Source organism: Thermobia domestica, chromosome 8, assembly GCF_964235325.1.
Source record: "Thermobia domestica chromosome 8, izTheDome1.hap1.1, whole genome shotgun sequence".
In the NCBI taxonomy this organism is placed as follows: Eukaryota; Metazoa; Arthropoda; class Insecta; order Zygentoma; family Lepismatidae; genus Thermobia; species Thermobia domestica.
The window spans coordinates 229,525,366-229,543,184 of record NC_137461.1 but is presented as its reverse complement, the minus strand read 5'-3'; the positions used below and the strand labels follow the sequence as shown (position 1 = coordinate 229,543,184).

The 17,819-nt window shown below is 35.3% G+C and overlaps 1 protein-coding gene across 2 annotated transcripts in view; it reads left to right on the top strand.

Annotated features, from left to right (window-relative positions):
• LOC145693465 (protein takeout-like) overlaps window positions 1–17,819 on the top strand; it is a 90,492-nt gene that overhangs the window by 21,862 nt on the left and 50,811 nt on the right. The window contains exon 1 of one of the 2 annotated variants that reach the window (XM_081769497.1): window positions 13,366–13,594. The exons of the other annotated variant lie outside the window; for it this stretch is intronic. Within the exon in view, the coding sequence (XP_081625623.1) occupies window positions 13,429–13,594 (166 nt within the window). The 5' untranslated portion in view covers window positions 13,366–13,428. Of the gene's footprint in view, window positions 1–13,365; window positions 13,595–17,819 lie in introns of those variants that run through there. 2 annotated transcript variants of the gene reach the window in all.

Sequence of the window (17,819 nt, the reverse complement as noted above, 5' to 3'; positions counted from 1 at the left end):
AGTTTTGAAGAACCTGGAGAACGAGTTCAAGTCCGTAGAAATGCTAAGTGTGAGGTAATTTAAAAAAATAAGGGTGGATTAATTTATATCTAGCTCCGATGTACGCACTCTAATTATAAATATTTATGAGATTGAAGATTTTAAATAGTTTCACTCTACATTGCCATCAATGGTTGAATCCTTACAATCAGTATAGAACGAGCTGTCACAGAACTATATCACCGATCGTAAGACGATATCACCTAATCCCTTATTTATAACGACGTCCCTGAAATATGTGTCACATTTAAAGTAGTGGAGGGGTTGTTGAGGTCTGTAATTGACAGGTATCACTAACATACAAATCGATCTCGAAGCATTTCAAGTGTTGGTTAAACCACTTCCCTTAAATTTTGTGGAATAAACGTTTTACAGAAATCCCGGTATAATAATAATAATAATAATAATAATAATAATAATAATAATAATAATAATAATAATAATAATAATATGAAGGTATAAAGAAGGCGGACAAGGTGATATTTCTTGTTTAGTTTGTGTGTAGCTACTATAGTTGATAACCCGAATATGATGTTAATAAAGTTGTCTACTAAATTCTAGATGATAATTGTACAGGTTAAATTGTCACTGTGAGGATTATGTTCGTCACTATTAGGATTATGCATGTCACTGTTAGGATTAAGTTCGTCACTGTTAGAACTATGTGTGTCACTGTTAGGATTATGTTCGTCACTATTAGAATTATGCATGTCACTGTTAGGATTATGTTCGTCACTGTTAGAACTATGTGTATCACTGTTACGATTATGTTCGTCACTATTAGGATTATGCATGTCACTGTTAGGATTATGTTCGTCACTATTAGGATTATGCATGTCACTATTAGGATTATGTTCGTCACTGTTAGAATTATGTTCGTCAGTATTAGGATTATATTCAAATTTTCATTAGTGAAAGCCAGTGTAAGTTTGATGAAGTTTTAGGTTTTCCAAAAAAAAAAAAAAAAAATCTAAATTCTCTGGTAAAACCGCGCGTGATGCTTTACACTCGTATGCATATGATTTTGTTGAGCTGAACGAAATCTATCGATTAGTATATATAATCTCATCTTTGATCATTTTTTTTTTCGTTAAATGCTAAAAATATTTTAGATTTATTATGCTTTCCACTACAAAGGGCATAATGTAACTAGTTATCTTTCTTTTCATTTATTTATTACCTTAGAAACAAACTAAAGTGCATTATACGGATCACGCTAGTAGACCTTATAAGACTGTAATGTTAATACGTCCGTCCGTCACTCCACACGATAAACTTTTGAATGAAAGTGAATTTATCAATTATTTTTTTGCAATAGATAACTAGAAAGATTATCTCGACCGAGGTTGTTAACGGAGTCAATCCATTAACATATTCGCAGTTAACGGTGACTTTAACGGTGGAAATCCATATCAAATTCATTCATAAATGTACGTTTCGCTTATCGATGATACGCAACCCTCAAAACATTATAAGAGTTACGGATTGCATAAACGCTTAGGCGAAAATATTAGATATTCTTAATCTCTATTATAAACGGAAGCCCATTCATTCGTAAATGTTGGTTTTACATAAATCTCTTTACTATGTTTAGCAGAGTTTATTAAATATTCCCGTAGCATAAATGTTTTCATGATGAAAGATGCACAAACTGTACACTTCAATGCAGATGCCTCTTTATTTGTTGAACTTTACTGTTTCTTTTTAGCATCGAGACTATGTGAGACGTTGATCTACAGTTTAAGGTATAATCTACACCACTGTAATGCGTTTAATACTATTCCAATGGGAATCGAACCCGGGACACGTCCTTCAAAGGAGCGCGCATTTGACACTAGATCAACTCTTGATTTCATCCTGATCAATTGCTTAGAACGCTTGCTTTCTGTATGTAATGTCTGGGGTTTAATTTCTGGTGGGGGAATAATGTTTCGAGTACAAATCCGAATTGATCCCATTTTAATTATTAGATACTGTCCCTCGCATAATCTCGGAGTTGAAAAGTAGCTCCAATTAACAATTAATGAATCAAGAGTAGAGCTACTTGTTCAAACTCGCTAACCTGGCCCTTTGTCTGAATCGATCTCGAGGCAAAGAAGTGAGCTGAGACCTGATGTGCTTATGAGTCCTACAAGTGGAAAGCGAGCTAGAATCAAACTTCAGGCAAACTCAAGTCTCAATTAGGTTAATGAGTGCAAGCATGAACAAGTCTGAGCCTCTTGAGAATAGCGAGCCGAATATTTCCATGAGTGCAACTCCAACGAGCACAAGATCGAGCTAGCGCGAGTCTTATTGATGGTTGAGAGCCGAACCTCGAGCTTGCACTAACCTGAGTTAATGTGAGCCTTGTTGTAAGTAGTGATTGCGATATCCGTTGAGGATAGTAAGTCCAAGTCCGTGCAAGTCCTAATTGCAGAATGGCCATCAATGGGCAATGGGTGTAACTAGTGGGTGGCAAGTAGCGTTCCTGACGAGACAAGCAATGTTTCATCCAGTGTCGATTTTCGTCTCAAAACAAGACAAGAAGTACATTTTAAATTCGAGACGAGGAGAAGAAACACCAGAATTCCCGTTTGGTTTTAGAGACGAAACGAAAAATTTCACTAGTCTCGTTGCTAACACTAGTTCATCCAAGACTTAGGTCTCAAACACTCTTCTAGTGTTACGTGGTTCATAATACAAAAAACTATGAATTAATACAGTAATTGTACGAACACAGTGAAGAGCATTTATCAACGTTTAAACATATGCAAGTCATTACACAATATCCTAAAATAATAAAAATGGCTTAAATGTTGTTATATCACACCCTTCTTGGATCTCTCGTTAGGGGCGGATCCAGGATGGACTTTTAGGGGGGGGGGCGGTGGGTTGTAATACTGCTACTTAGACGTACTTTTAAGAGCTCCAAAAAAGTTTCCTCTTCTAGGTGGAAGAGTTATTGTCACTTCTAGATAAAATTAAGAATTAAGAATAAGCACATACATTTTGTATCTAAACTTACAAAGAGAAGCGAGAAAATTTTAGAGACAAGAAGAGAAAATCGAGAAGTGAAAGATTTTTTTTTTTAGAATCGAGGGGAGACGAGAAAACTGTTTCTCGACTCGTGAGTTACATTAGAGCCAGGCCTTTCTACAATTGGAACTGCGGTCGTTGAAAGGTTCTTTCAACTCAGAAATAAGGCACCATGCCTCCGTAACAAAATATGTTATTTACGCCAATGTTCTGGCAAGAGTTACATGCACAGAAAGGACCGAAACGGCATAGAATCGAAAACGGTTACCTGCATACGATCGAAATAATAATAAAAAAATATATTATCTTATAATTACGAAATATTAAGTAACAATTATTTTCTTGAAGATATGTAGGAGGAAACCATCATAGACCGAAACAGCATAGAACCGAAATAGGCTTCTGAGCTGAATTTTTGGTCGTATGCCGTTTCGGTCCAGTGTCGCGTCCCCCTCTGGCCACACACTGTATGTTCTAATGACATCTTGTACTGTGTTGTTGATTGTATATACGAATTATTATCATTAATATTAAATATAGGGTACTATACATTTTTAATGCAAAACTATTTTTTACAATTTACATTAAAATTGCATGTAGTACATCATCTACCAAAGGGAAAGTTAAGCTCAATAAGCGTATTGAGATTGCATTTTCTTTCACGTAAAAAAAAGGAAGAAGAACGATACTATACAGCAGCGTTTCCCAACCTTTTTCAACTTGCGGCACACTATAGGTGTAACTTGAATTATCGCGGCACACCCATATATATATATATATATATATATATATATATATATATATATATATATATATATATATATATATATATATAATTACTATTATTATTTGTAAATATAAAATACCCTGGTATTTTTAAGTGATTACTGATCTCCTTACAGAGAAGAAAGCTCGATCACTGATTTTCCCCCTTGGTAAAAATTATGCTTATTTTTCATTTTAATTTTAAAATAGAAAACAATTGCAATGAAATATGGGACTCGGGTTTTTAAAAATACACTTTTTCTTTGCAAAACTGTATCTAACCTTTAACTAAAAGGGAAGATCACTAATTAACGAATAAATAAACAAATCTCCTATACTTTTAAAACACAAATGTAGGTAATTTGTATGCATATTTGCTTTGTTGAATTTATTGTATGTTAAAATTTCAAGTTACGAAATAGTCTGCAACAATAAAGAAGCAATAACGGTCATGACAATGATAAATACGTTTTCCAACATTAAAAATGTACAAAAAAGTAACACAATATGAAACTTAAAATTGTAGATTTATAGTAAAGGTTCATAGTAATGTGAAATACAAATATACATTTTCCCCTATGTCTTGCAATTTGATTCCTATAGAATTAATAATTTGTTTCGATTTCTCGCGGCACACCAGCGGCCCATTCGCGGCACACCGGTTGGGAAACGCTGCTATACAGTATAACATACTTTTTTTTTTTGCATAACTTAAAAGAATCCTTTGTTGCATGTCCAGAAGAATTCATAATACATCATTCTGCACGATTATTAAGAGATGAAAGTTGTCGCTCTTAGCTGCAATGACAGGGGAAAAAAATGCAAAAAGTTGACAAAAAAATTAGGAAGAAGAACAAATTTATTTGGGAATAACAAAAGTGTCATTACATGACGTGACTTTCTATCATTCGATTTTTTAAAAATAAATATTGTTTGACATTTCTTGTGCAATCCAAGATATTTTCCTGTCTTTTTGTTTTTACAGGTAGTTGATCTTCATTTTCTCATACTTAATATTAACCACAAGAAAAAGAAGGAAAAGAATATTAACTTTCGCTCTGAAATCGAAAGTCTTTTCTTTTGCATCTTTTTGCTGTCTTTCAGAGAGAGAGAGAGAGAGACATGCTAAGAGGAAAAGTAAAATTTTCCCAGAAATTATTATTTCACTGTCAAGTCTAGCGACTTTGTTGTATGCTAAGTAATACTAATTGTCCCTCTTAGCTTATAGAGTCTTTGGATAAACACATTTCATCATTTGAAAGTAGCATTTCTCAAAGGAAATGTTCATAGGACGATTTTCGAGAATATGTTGTTTTCTTTTTTCGGTTTCTTCCGTTTTTCTTTTGCGTATGTGTCTTTGTAGTATATAATATTGTTCAATGTTGAAGATATATTGTCACTTAGGGAAACTAGCGCAATTTATTTAATTAAAATGTCGTTTTCTTTCTTGGATTTGGATTGATTAATTAAAGTTTAACTTCCTCCTCAGCAGCTAGGCTATGTCGGACGATATCCTCTGCTTAAATTAGAAACTGAACCAGTGGCGGCGATAAACACCCAGCCAATCCTGTAGTCCCGTCAAGTTATGAAATCCAATTCGCATAGGGCTTGTTGTTTAGTTCTGCTGGAGGGAGTCGGTTTGGCTGCTCCTTACCCGAACCACTACTCTGATTTATATTTCAGACTACGCAATCAGACTACGCAATCTTGTGTCCTGATTGAATTTCGGCACAACCGCAGATTTTTTTTTTTTTTTTTATGTTGACATAACATCGTAACGCGCCTGTAAAGCTGCTCGATAGCGAGCTCTGATTTAGAAAGCCATCGAAAGACGGTGTGCTGATCACACATTACCCCATTAAAAATTGTGTAGCCGACCAAAATTCTTTGTAGGGGGAAATACTAGACTTTTTTAAAAATATTGATTACATCTTCAGAACAAATTAAATATATACAAGGTGTTTCAAAACAACACAGACAACGTTTGGGAGGTGATTCCTGACACCAAGATAAGACAAAAAGTATAGACCAACCTGGGTAAACAAATGTTTCCTTTCGGAGTCATAGGCTGCCCAAAACATAAAAAAATGAACTTTAAAGGTTCGTAGCTTCTAAAATATGAGACCTACCGTACGTGGGTCAAGGCTTCACTTATGAACTACTATGTACGATATCCAAATATCCAAGTTCCAGTATCCTGCAGCACTTCCGCAACAATATTTATAAAAATAGTTGGTGAGTACTTTAAATTATATGCCCGTGGCCAAACTCCTTCAAGAGAAATTGTTACGTGACTACCTTAGGATTCTGAAACATTGATTTTTGGCTAGTGCACATATTAGTTCCTCAGTAAGTCTCGATCCGACTACAGTAGATCCCACAGTTTTCGAGCTATGGACCTTGAAAGTTCGTTCTTTTTTTTTCATGTTTTCGGCAGCCTGTCTTATCTTGGTGTCAGGAATCATCTCCCAAACGTTGTCGATGTTGCTTTGAAACACCCTGTATATTTAAAATTGTAATCGCGATATTCACCTGATGAGATTTGAGAAAAACTTGGTAAAACAGCATATAATGTAAATCAATGAGTGAAATTACAACGATAACGCATTTTCTTTGTTAATTAATTATTTATTCAGGGCAAAAATGTTTTTTAAATATGCACTAGCTACACATTAGAAGAAGAAGAAAATATTAAATCTAATGTTATAAAAATATTAATTTGCACTGATTATTTTGCTGTTGTTATGTAAATGGGTTTGTAGATTGGTTGTTATGGCAATTGATCTGGTTACTAAGGTAACAGTGCTGGTTACCAGATACTTGTTTATAGATGATTAAAAGATATAAGAGCCAGTCAGGACAACGAATAATACAGACATATGATTTATTGCTGTAAAATAATTATTACTACGAAATATAGTGTATTTCTAGTGATTTAACTGGTGTATAATCCTTTAGTGACTTTAATAACTCAGTTCTGCAACAAAAAATGTGTTTGCATAAGTTTAGCTGATTTTTACGCTTCTGGGTGCAACGAAGTCGAAAATGACCCCCGTTTCTTCCTGGGACGTCAAGTTTTTGCACAATCGAAATGTAACGTGGTCAAACAGGTAGCTAGAAATTGCTAAACTGCAAATGCATCATACGAAAATAAAAATGAACATGGAAGATTAAATGTAGTATTTGTGCTCCCCGAAACATGAAAATACATGTATATTGGTCCGGATGGGGATCACTGACATATATCGTAATATGTCATGAATGAGAGTAAAAGATTACAAAGAAAAACCAAAAACAATAAATCTGTTCATAAAACGAATTTAGCAGATCACTTCTTAGATTTGTGAAACGTTGATAAGTAGTTCTGGCTACACTGTTTATTGCTCAAATACTACGAGTATTCGGGTTTTTGTTGGCTCTGATATTAGAAAACACATCCGACAAAGACTTCATCAGTTCAATGACTCCAACTCAAAAAGAGGCTTGGGTTGCCTTTATTGTGGTTATCATGGTTATCAAAACGTTTTTGGGAAACCGAAAGGACCCACATTACAAGGAAATGGTGGGAAAATGTTGCACGCGTACCGAAAGCTTAGTTGCTCCATGAGCTTAAAAGTCTATTTTCTCAATTCCCACCTTGGCTACTTTTCTGACAATGTAGGAGCAGTGAGTGAAGAGCAAGGGTAGCGTTTCCATCAAGATATCAAAGAAATGGAACGAAGGTATCAGGGGAACTGGAGTGTTACGATGATGGCAGACTACTGCTGGATGTTGTTTAGAGATCTTCCGGCAGCCACCTACAAAAATGCAAGCTCCAAAAGAAATTTGACCTTTAAAAAAAGACGATATCACAAGCAATCTGATTGAGGACGGTATTACTTTTTTGTCGTCACTTGTGTGCGTGTTTCTGTAAATTAATTTGTGTTATGCTGTTAATGGTGTTTCTGTAAATCGCACATTTGTATTCATATTTTGGTTCAACATTGACCACCCGTTTGTTCGAAACTCAGACATCCCAGGACAAAACGGTTGTCATTCCTGGATTCAGCGCACCCCAAATATGAATCAGTTAACTAAACCGAAACAGCATTTCTTTATTTTTGCAGACCTGTGTAATTAGCAGCAGTTAATTATAGGAAAGTGGGAGCTAGTTACAACAGAGGCAGGTTCAACACTGTTAATATCTTCTCAATGCGAACAGTTACGCGAACGAACCACCCCTTTACGAATGCACATTTTGTTCAGTAACAAACATGGTTGAGTGTTGGTGACCACGAACTTGCAATTGTTGACAGAGAGAAGAATTGTTATTTTTAGACCAGGTGTGTAAAATTTGAAGAGTTTATTTTGAAGTGACTGATGACTAGTACAAGTAACTTAAATTAACCATAATGTTACTATTGAAACACACGTACTTTCACTTGTAAAATAATTACAGCAATGTTTACACTGATATTTATGTCAAAGACATTTTCTTTATTTTGTGAAGTAAAGTTGGTAAGGGGTAAGTTGCAACAGATGTCGCAACATGACCTGGTACAGTGAAACAAAAGTTAAATAGAACAATTGTGAAGAAACCAGAGGACAAACCCAGATAAGAAGACGGAAAGATACTCAGAAGAGGAAGAAGATAGCAAACATCCCATTGTAAGAGGATTGATAGTTCATTGGATGATGATGAGTACTTTTGTTTAGTATGTCTCTAACCGTATGAAGATGATGAAAGGTAGTGAGCAGTGTTTCTTCAGGACATGCTTTTTGGGGGGTACTGCAATTTTCTGTGGAAGTAGAACACAGTATCTCGCCGTGCAACTACAAAGTTTTGGTGCATGTATGTTCATAATAGAAAAATATACAATTTTTTGAAGTTGAAAGGTTTAAAAGTGTTTCAGCTAGTCCTCGTCTTCCCTATGTAAATTTTAATACGAAATACGAACAAAAATCGAACTGAGGTGCAATGTTATAAAATCACAGTGTACATGACAAAAAATAAATAAAATAAATTGTTATTTATTTATTTATTTATTGAGATTTATCATTCTTTTCAACACCGAGCTATATGGGACGTTGACCTACAGTTTAAAGTGGAATTCAAACCACCGTAATAAGTACAAAATTATTCTGCCAGGAGGACCTCGTGCATCAAAAACGAGGACGCTAATTACTAGACTATCGTAGGATATAAATAAACTTAATGTTATCCAAATGGTCTATAAGTGTAGCCAGTGGCGGCTCGTGGAATAAAAGTTAGGGTGGGCCAAGCCTCAAGCCAAATACTTTATGGTTACTACTACTGCTACTATTACTACTAAGATAATATGATTGTTATTATTTGATTATTAAGTGAATTGCTTTAAAAAAGTCGAATTTGCAGTCAGAAAAACTTATCATACTAACACAATTAAGTATAATCATAGGGCAACAACGTAACATAAAATATTTTCTGTAATAAATGGTATTCACCTAATTATTTGTACATATACTCTGCTCTTCTACGCTTAAGGCTGGAGAATTGTTAATATGAACAACGCTATTCTCATGTTTCTTAATTTTTTGATAGGTGTTTCAAATCAAAAAATCCCGTTTTTGTCTACACCGTTTCACTACCAAACAATAAACAGTAAAAACAAAAGTCTCTTACGTTCTCCACAAGCCGTCAACCAATTGCACTTTTCATACCAATTGCAAGAAAAGATCCTACTTTTGTTCCATCTTGCTGTGTAATTGAAATTTTGGGTCGATATGGATCTAGTTCTTTCAGCTGGTGTTTATCATTTAAACAAAACGTTGAAAATGGACTTTCTAACAACAGGCTTACTTTAATCATTTTCGTGCAACCACACGAAAACACAGGGGAAAAATAGCACAAACGACATTTAAACTGAGATATGGACATGCGGTAAACAAGTGATAGTGCGGGATCAACGATGTCTACAGACAAAGAGAATTTTAGCAACAAGCAAGCTTCAAACCTTTTCGTAATACTACCCCATCAGGATCCTGCCGCCTACAATCGGACAATTTGTCCATGCCGGCCAGATGAAGCGGTTGGATTGCTGGCGCCGGACACTGGCGCCTTTCCGCAGCGATTTTAGACCGCGACGAATAGTTGCCTTGCCGAGCAGTCGGCAAACAACCGGAAATGAGCATTAAATGCGTCGGAACCGCCGTCGAAAAGAGGCAGGTATAAGGAGTCGGCAGAGAGTCGGAAAGAGGCCTTTCCGATTGTTTTGCCGACTCTGACGGTCGGCAACAGTCGGCAAAGGGCATTTTATTTTACTATTTTTGACCGCTTGCCGCCTCAGCAAAAGGTCGGCAACTTTGAACAAGTAGATCGTCGTGCCGCCGCGGACGGGTGCCGGCGGCCTGGCACCGTCGACGGTGGCAATCCCTCTTTCCGACCGCGACTTCCTGATGGGGTAAGGCAGAGGGATAAGATCGAGATAATGATTGTGGAGTTGTGGGGGTATCTTGAGTTCATTTTACATTCGTAGTTTATTAGTACATGTTATACTACATGTACATGTTACTAAATGCTTTTACATGTTATTAAATACGATTTTCCTTAATAAGTTAGTAGAAACAAAAAGCAATTGAAATATATTAAACAATTAATATAATGATTTCATTTAACAGTTTCTGAAGATTGAACTACAAAGTGAATAAGTAAAGGCAAAATAAATAAAGAAATAAATTCTGCGTGAAGTGAATAGAAATCATGCCTGCCACCTGAAGACAAAACCATCTGTAACTTTCGTGAAAAAATACAATTTCTTCTGGTGTACACGTGAAGGAGTTTGGTTTATATTGCGTGATATTTCTTCAATTAATATTGAAACCGGAAGTGGTAGTGTATTTCTACCAGTTCCGGTTTCAGTAGAGAGATTAGAAAAGAGATGTTACAGTACATATTTGTGGGACGTGGGACGCTTAATTGATTGTTATTACCACTTTTGCTTTATAGTGATCAACGTTAAAAGTGGAAGTAGTTGATTCCTGAGACTTCTGGTTTGCATACATGCTTGAGAGAGAAGATGGTACCTATTCTTAGAATGCTAAATTGATTCCAAAAAACCGCTTCTCGCCATCTCTTGTCACTTTTGCTCTATGTAAATCAATATTCAAACCAGAAGTTTTAGTGGAAGTCTACCAATTCCGGTTTTAGCAAAGACTTAAGCATAGAGATGGAATATATTCTTGGAACGCTTAATCGATTGCAGGATACCACTTCTTGCTATGTTACCAGTTTTGCTCTATAGTGATTAACGATAAAACCGGAAATGGTTGCTTAATACCACTGCTGGCTTGAGTTATGCTGCCATCAATAAAGTTTATTTCTAACTTTATCGATCCCGGCTAACTATACCCCGGCCAAAATTGATGTTGATCTGTCAAGTAGTTCTTGAGATTTATCGGACGAGGGGTCACACATTATTTTGTCTCTCGGATAGACAGATAGGCAGGGTAAATGTATAAAAGAGTTTTGATAAACCGAAGTTCTTAAAAAGAAGAAATCCCGAAGCTGCCAGATTAGCACACACAGTAAATGAAATTCTACATCCAAGAAAACACTACGATTATTGGATAAGTCTACCCCTCCTTCAGCAATGCAAGGAATTGTTGTCTGGTGAATGGCAGAAATCTCAATGATAACAGGACGGTTAAGTAAGTAAAAAAAAGAAAGAAAGAAAAAGAAAAGAAAGAGAGAAAAAGAAAAACCCTGTCATCTTCTTTCCTCTCTGAACCACAATTGGTGGAAATATTAAAATTTTAAATTGAGTTCTCTATTCCTACCGAGAACCAAACCGGAACTTCTTTTGCTTGCAACGAAATAAGTTATAAGAATTTTTTGACCGCTTAGTTTCGTTCTTTATTTGATTTTAATCTGAAAAACCAAGGAACCTCCAAATAGACGAGTTCAACCGAACTCGTGAGATCGGAATCAAATTTGGTATGGTGAAAGCACTTGACCTACTATATAAGGGTGTGAAATATTACGTTATGCAGACTTTGGGTTCCCGAGTTATGGCCGGTCAAATTTTTCGTCATATTTTCGAAAATGAAACTCCGTATGTTGAACTCACCCGATAGAGATCAAACTTGGCATGATAGTAGACCTTGATTTATTGTATAAGATTGTGAAGTATTATGTAATGATTGCTTTTGAGTTCCCGAAGTGTGGACGGCAAATTTGGGGTAATATACTGAATAATATTGAATACTGATACTGAACCTCACCTAACCGGAATCAAACTTGGGATGGTAGTAAAATTCAACCTTCTATATAGAGCCTATACGCTTGAAATACTGTATTATGCAGGCTTTTGTTTTCTTAGTTATGCTTAATCAAAATTCTGATTTTATTTGTATATTGAAATTCTGAACTCTGAATTCTGAGAGTTTTATAAAATTTTAATAAATACTGTTTAAGTAGCAATTAAAGGTCGGTCTTGGATTAAAAAAATAATTAAAAAAAATATAATAAGAAATCAAGCGAATGAGAATTTTTTTATGACTACGAGTATACTTATGGCTTGTTTGAATACATTATCTAAACAAACAATTGAAAATTCAGGAGGACTAAAGTTGTCGTAGTGGATCTGAGATTGTAGCAGGGAGAAAGGGGCTTAGCCCAAGGGTCATTCCCCAGCTAAGGTCATGTATAAACTCTTTCGGAAAACTATTATTAATGCATAATTTTCTTTATGTTCTATCTTCTAAACTTCCGTTTTTTTAACTTCCATTACCGATTTTCCATTATGCAATATACAGCAACTTACTATTGTCTAATAAATTATATAATAACTTACATATCAATATTTATTATTTGCATATTTCAATTCTGTATTATTTCATCTGTTGGTAGTTTTCAGTTAGCTTCCTCAACCTATACATGCCAGCAGTAGTACTGACATCTCACACGTAATTGTTTTGAAAATCTTTCTAAACACTTCTTGCCCTTGAACCATTTCGTCTCTTTACATATACAATATAAAGTTTTCTTCTTCCTCTTCTCTTCTTTCGCCATTCCTATCGTTCTTATAATTTCTCAACCAAAATATTGAAGTAAAAATCAACAAAATTAACTTTATTTTTTCTTAAGGACTATGGTATACATAAAAGAACATATGAAAATATGTAAGTGTACAAAAATCACAAGGTTTCAAGAACAAAAGAGACTTTTACGAAACAAATACATCTACGTTTATCTAACAACTGAGAAGTATGAAACTCACATTTCCGTTCACTAAACCAAATAAGTGTAAATTTAATTTGCTGAAATAGTATTACTAGAACCCCCTAATGATAATGGCAGTCACGGCTTTATTAGTTTGAGTCACGATAGATTAGAACGGAATATAAAATGTTTGTTTCTGATTCATTTCTTATCTACACAAGTAAAAGAACATTGTTATATAGTATAAAGCGTACCGAGATTATTTTCTTAGCTGATTGTTCAGCATTCCAACGCAATTGTTAATACATGAATTTGTTTTGTTGTTATCAAACACTATTCATTCCATGGAGATGTCGACAGCGACTCGTGTCAGCAAATATAAATGGAAAGACGCAACACTACTTCTGGACAAAGCACTTCCTTTTCACTGAATGAATTTTGTTTTTTATTCCTGTTCCTCTGTTGGGAGAATCATGTTGTTTCATGTCCGCTCTTATTTGATTCTGGGCGTTGGAGTACTCTGTTGGTGCTACTTGACGGATGCTAAAATAGAACACAGAATTGGAGAGGTACAAGAAAAAGATGCAGCCGAGTACGGTAGGCAAAGAGATACTTCTTTTTCTTTTTATTTCTTGATTTTTTAAAAAATGTATATATTTCTCAGCAGTTATGTGAAAATATTCTGGTAACATTTTAATCGGCACATTATCAATATCGCAACTTGGAAGTTTTCCTGGAGGAGCAAGCATTAATATTTGAAATTCTCTTTTAGAAACATGTAAAGATGTCCTCCTAGAAAAATATGAAATTTAGGCATCCCTAGAATTTAAAACCTTAATAAACATTTTTATTATTTCTAGGGGCCTCAATTAACGTTTTATTGAAGTATGGTTCAGATTACGTAACGCTTCAATATTTACCTTACTTATGCAATTATCAATGCTACTACCATCATAAGGGGCGAATCGTACGTGCCCCATCGGGTCCGGACCCCCCCCCCCAATTTCCTAACCCGACATACATTTGGAGCTCCCTCGTGGCTAAATAGTTAGCGCACGTGCCTTTTCCATGGGAGATCTGGGTTCAGTTCCCGGCAGGAGCTCATGTGGTTCGGGTTTCACGTTGAGTTGTAGGTGCACGTCTCACATAGCTCCACTGCTGAAAGGGATTATCAATTGAAAATCAAATGAAATCGATATACATTTGTACACTTCCTCAATGAATCTATACTTATTTAACAGGGAAATGATTGATGTTAGGGTTGCCAACTATGGAAAATAGAAAACCCGGCGCCCCCTCAATATTCCCTCTGTTCGAACCCCCCTTCATGGGAAGGAAAATACTATCGTGAACAAAAGTGCATTAGCACCTATATTCTGCATATCCTTAGTACATTCACTAATAAGCTTAATAGATACAATGTGCTATAAATTAGAGATGGCCAAAATTTTTCGGAATCTATATTCCTGAAATTTCACTTTCCGGAATTAGCCATCCCTACTATAAATAAGAAATTGAAATCGGCATTGACCCTTTCATTGTATTTATTACCACCTCTTTAAAAAAAAGAACAAATTAATCTTTACGTGACAATTTTGAATTTGGAAAATGAAATTTATTCTTTAAACTTATACTTCAACCACAGAAAATTGCTTTAAGATATCCTTTTTAACTCTCAATATATGTGTAAAATTCCTTACAAGTAAATTTCAAATTTTCCGTGATACAGTCCCTGTCATCTCTTTAAAATTATGTAAACAGATGAACAAAATATATTAATCGTTGATAGATGGTGAAAGGTGACAGCTTTGGATTTACAGAATGAAAGTTACTTTTTAAGTCAATACTTCAAACTAGATATAAGTTTGAAAAAAAAAAAAAAAAACGGTCATAAATGGGCTGATAAGAAGTTTGCACCGGTCACCGCTTTAATCAAAATAACAGCAATATTTCCGGTCAGGTCAGTGAAAAACCGACCTGTATTTTGAAAATGGGTCGAAGTATTTTACAATTATTTATTGTCTTTTCGGGTGCAGAATAATACCTGCTCAATACAACATAGATGTAGTGGCTTGTACATGGTGTACCAGAAGTAGTGATAAGACATTTTTATAAGAAAGGCATGGAACAAAATTAAGGTACAGAGGAATGATGTAAAAATCAAGTGTTTTACAGTATCTAATCCCTATTCTCCATTTGGAGGTCCACTTGGCGGCCATTAACATCGATGCATGCGTGCATCCGGAGACGCACATTTCTGCACGCATCTCGGCACATTTGAACGGGAATGTTGTTGAATTCCTGGTTCGCGCCGTCAATTCCGCAGCGCTGTTTATGGGTCTTGCATATATATTTTGTCCTTCAAATGTCCCCATAGGAAGAAGTCGGGAAGGGAGAGGCCTGGTGACTATGGCGGCCACTCCACTGTTCCCCGACGACCAATCCATCGCCCGGGAAAGGTGTTGTTCAAAAAGTATGGGCATTGTGTGGTGGGGCACCATTTTGCTACCACCGCAATGAATCAAGATCATCTCTCTCCTGCAACAGAGGTATCACAGACTCCTCCAGTAAGTTCAAGTCAATCATACAGTTTAGCTTACCGTACCTAATAAGAAGTGAGTCACTACTTCTGTGATACCCGGTATATTACACCGCCTGCCACAAAGCTTGGACCGTCCCCAACAAAAATTTCTGGTCGCGCTCCTAAGTGGTCGTGTTATTAGTGGCTTTAGCGCAGTTGTTAGCTGCGCTATATTTGGGATGTTTAAAGCACAACAGATTCAAATGCAATGACCAAAGCTATGAGACAAATACTCATGAAGCCTGCACACTCCGTTTAAATAAAAGGAAAGGTGAACACCGCTTTTGTATATTATAAGAGTTATTTACAATATCTGGACATGAATGTTTTAAGCACTGAGCGGAGTTTCAAGTAGAGATATTAATGGTGAAATATGTCCAAAATAACCAAAAAGTCGATCTGAATGCCTGGTGCACTTTGCGCTCGACTTGTCTTTTAGCCCATTGATTTATACGAGAATCATTCTTCTGTTTCCTTTGAAACGAAATAGAATTTTAACAATTTTATTGATTTCATTTTAAAATCTATTTAAATGTCCTTTACTCCGTGAAAAGTAAAGTTTCTTATAACAATCAAATTTGATTTAAGTAATATTAAACTCTTTTATAATACAAAAGCATGTCAATCTGTGAGTAATACTAATTCCTAACAGTACATAGTTAAGCTAAGTGTCACTAGCTGCGCTACCTACCTGCCTGATGCTGATATATGACGTGCAGGCAAATTTAAACTATTGTGACGATTTAATTGCAACTTAAAATGTTCAATTTAATTTGTTGAAAATGCGTAGTGCTGATCCTGAATATGAACGTGCTTTGCTTTTTATGGTTAGGACAAATACAGAATTAGGGCTTTTAATTAAGCACGAATTTAACTTCTAGTGTGCAGAGGGCGAAAGTACTTTATATATAGGGCAAATTCATTTCGAAATAAAAAAGTAAAGAAAATTTAACTCTTGAAGAATAAATCAATAAAACCACATCATAAAAATTCAGTTTACTTGAAAGAGGACAGAGAGTAATTCAACATATAAATGAATGGGTTAAAAAAACTAAAGATGGTGTAGATATAAACATCGTTAATTGTTATGTAAATGGAAAAAAGCTTTCAGATATCTTCGTCGTGGACATAAAAGTAGTTTTTTATTCTTTAAGTTCAATCATGGTCTTAAGGGTTAAGATTGCTATTGGTACAGCAACGCTTCTAATGCGAAGAACTCTGGTGACGATCCCACGCTATTGTGCATAATATAGTGTCCGTGGTCTTTTTCCAAGTTAACTCGTTTCTCCAAATATCTCCATAAATTCTTTCATTATCATTTCATTCCCCTTTTATCATGTGTTTCCATTAGCCTAAAGGCTACAACCATAAAGATGTTAAGCTCAAGGTTTCAGTCCATTCTCATTTTCGTGCTTTCTTTCCTTCTAAAGAATCTTCCAGAGTGCTCCTAACCAGGGACGCCTACTTCTGGACAGCTCTGGTACTCAAAAATTTTTGTAGGGCTACTCAACACCCATACAAAAGAAGAAAACCAAGAAAAGAGAGAAAAAAGAAAGAAAATTCTAATGTTTTACACCGTAATTCTTAAATGATAGTATGGTCATTTTTTTTTTTTTCATACAATGGAGGAAGAGGGGACGTAAGACCAATATTTGAACTAAAAATAAACATTTCATTTTAAATCGCTGCATAGTATACACATCCCCAAAATGTTCGTTCAAATTTGGGTCTATTTGTCTAACTTCATTTGCTTTCTTTCCTTTTACAAATCTATAAATCCAAAGGTTAGCGTTCATAATGGCGTGACGAGTTCTAAGATACAGGGTTTCAGCCGTAGAAGCTCCTTAAATAGACATTCATTTTCATTCAAAATTACCTAAACTTCATTTTCAGGAGAGTCAATTTCAAAATTTTTCATTGAGCCGGTTATGATTCAAAGTATGAATTAGACCATCCCCATACTGATTTTCAAAATCCGGTGCTCCAGCTCCTAACAATAATACCCTTGCAGAGTATCATCTTCTACATTCTATTTCGGTAACCCCTTGTTGTTTCTTGTCGCTTTTGAGTGTTCAAGTTTCTGTGCCGTAGAACCTATTTAATTGCGACAAAATGTTATTTTCTTCTTTCTAAAACCTTCTTTTGCCATTCCTATTCATATTTTTAATTCTCATTCTCACTTGTGATATTCACTATAATAATACTACAGACATAAAAAAAAAAAAAAAAAAAAAAACAATA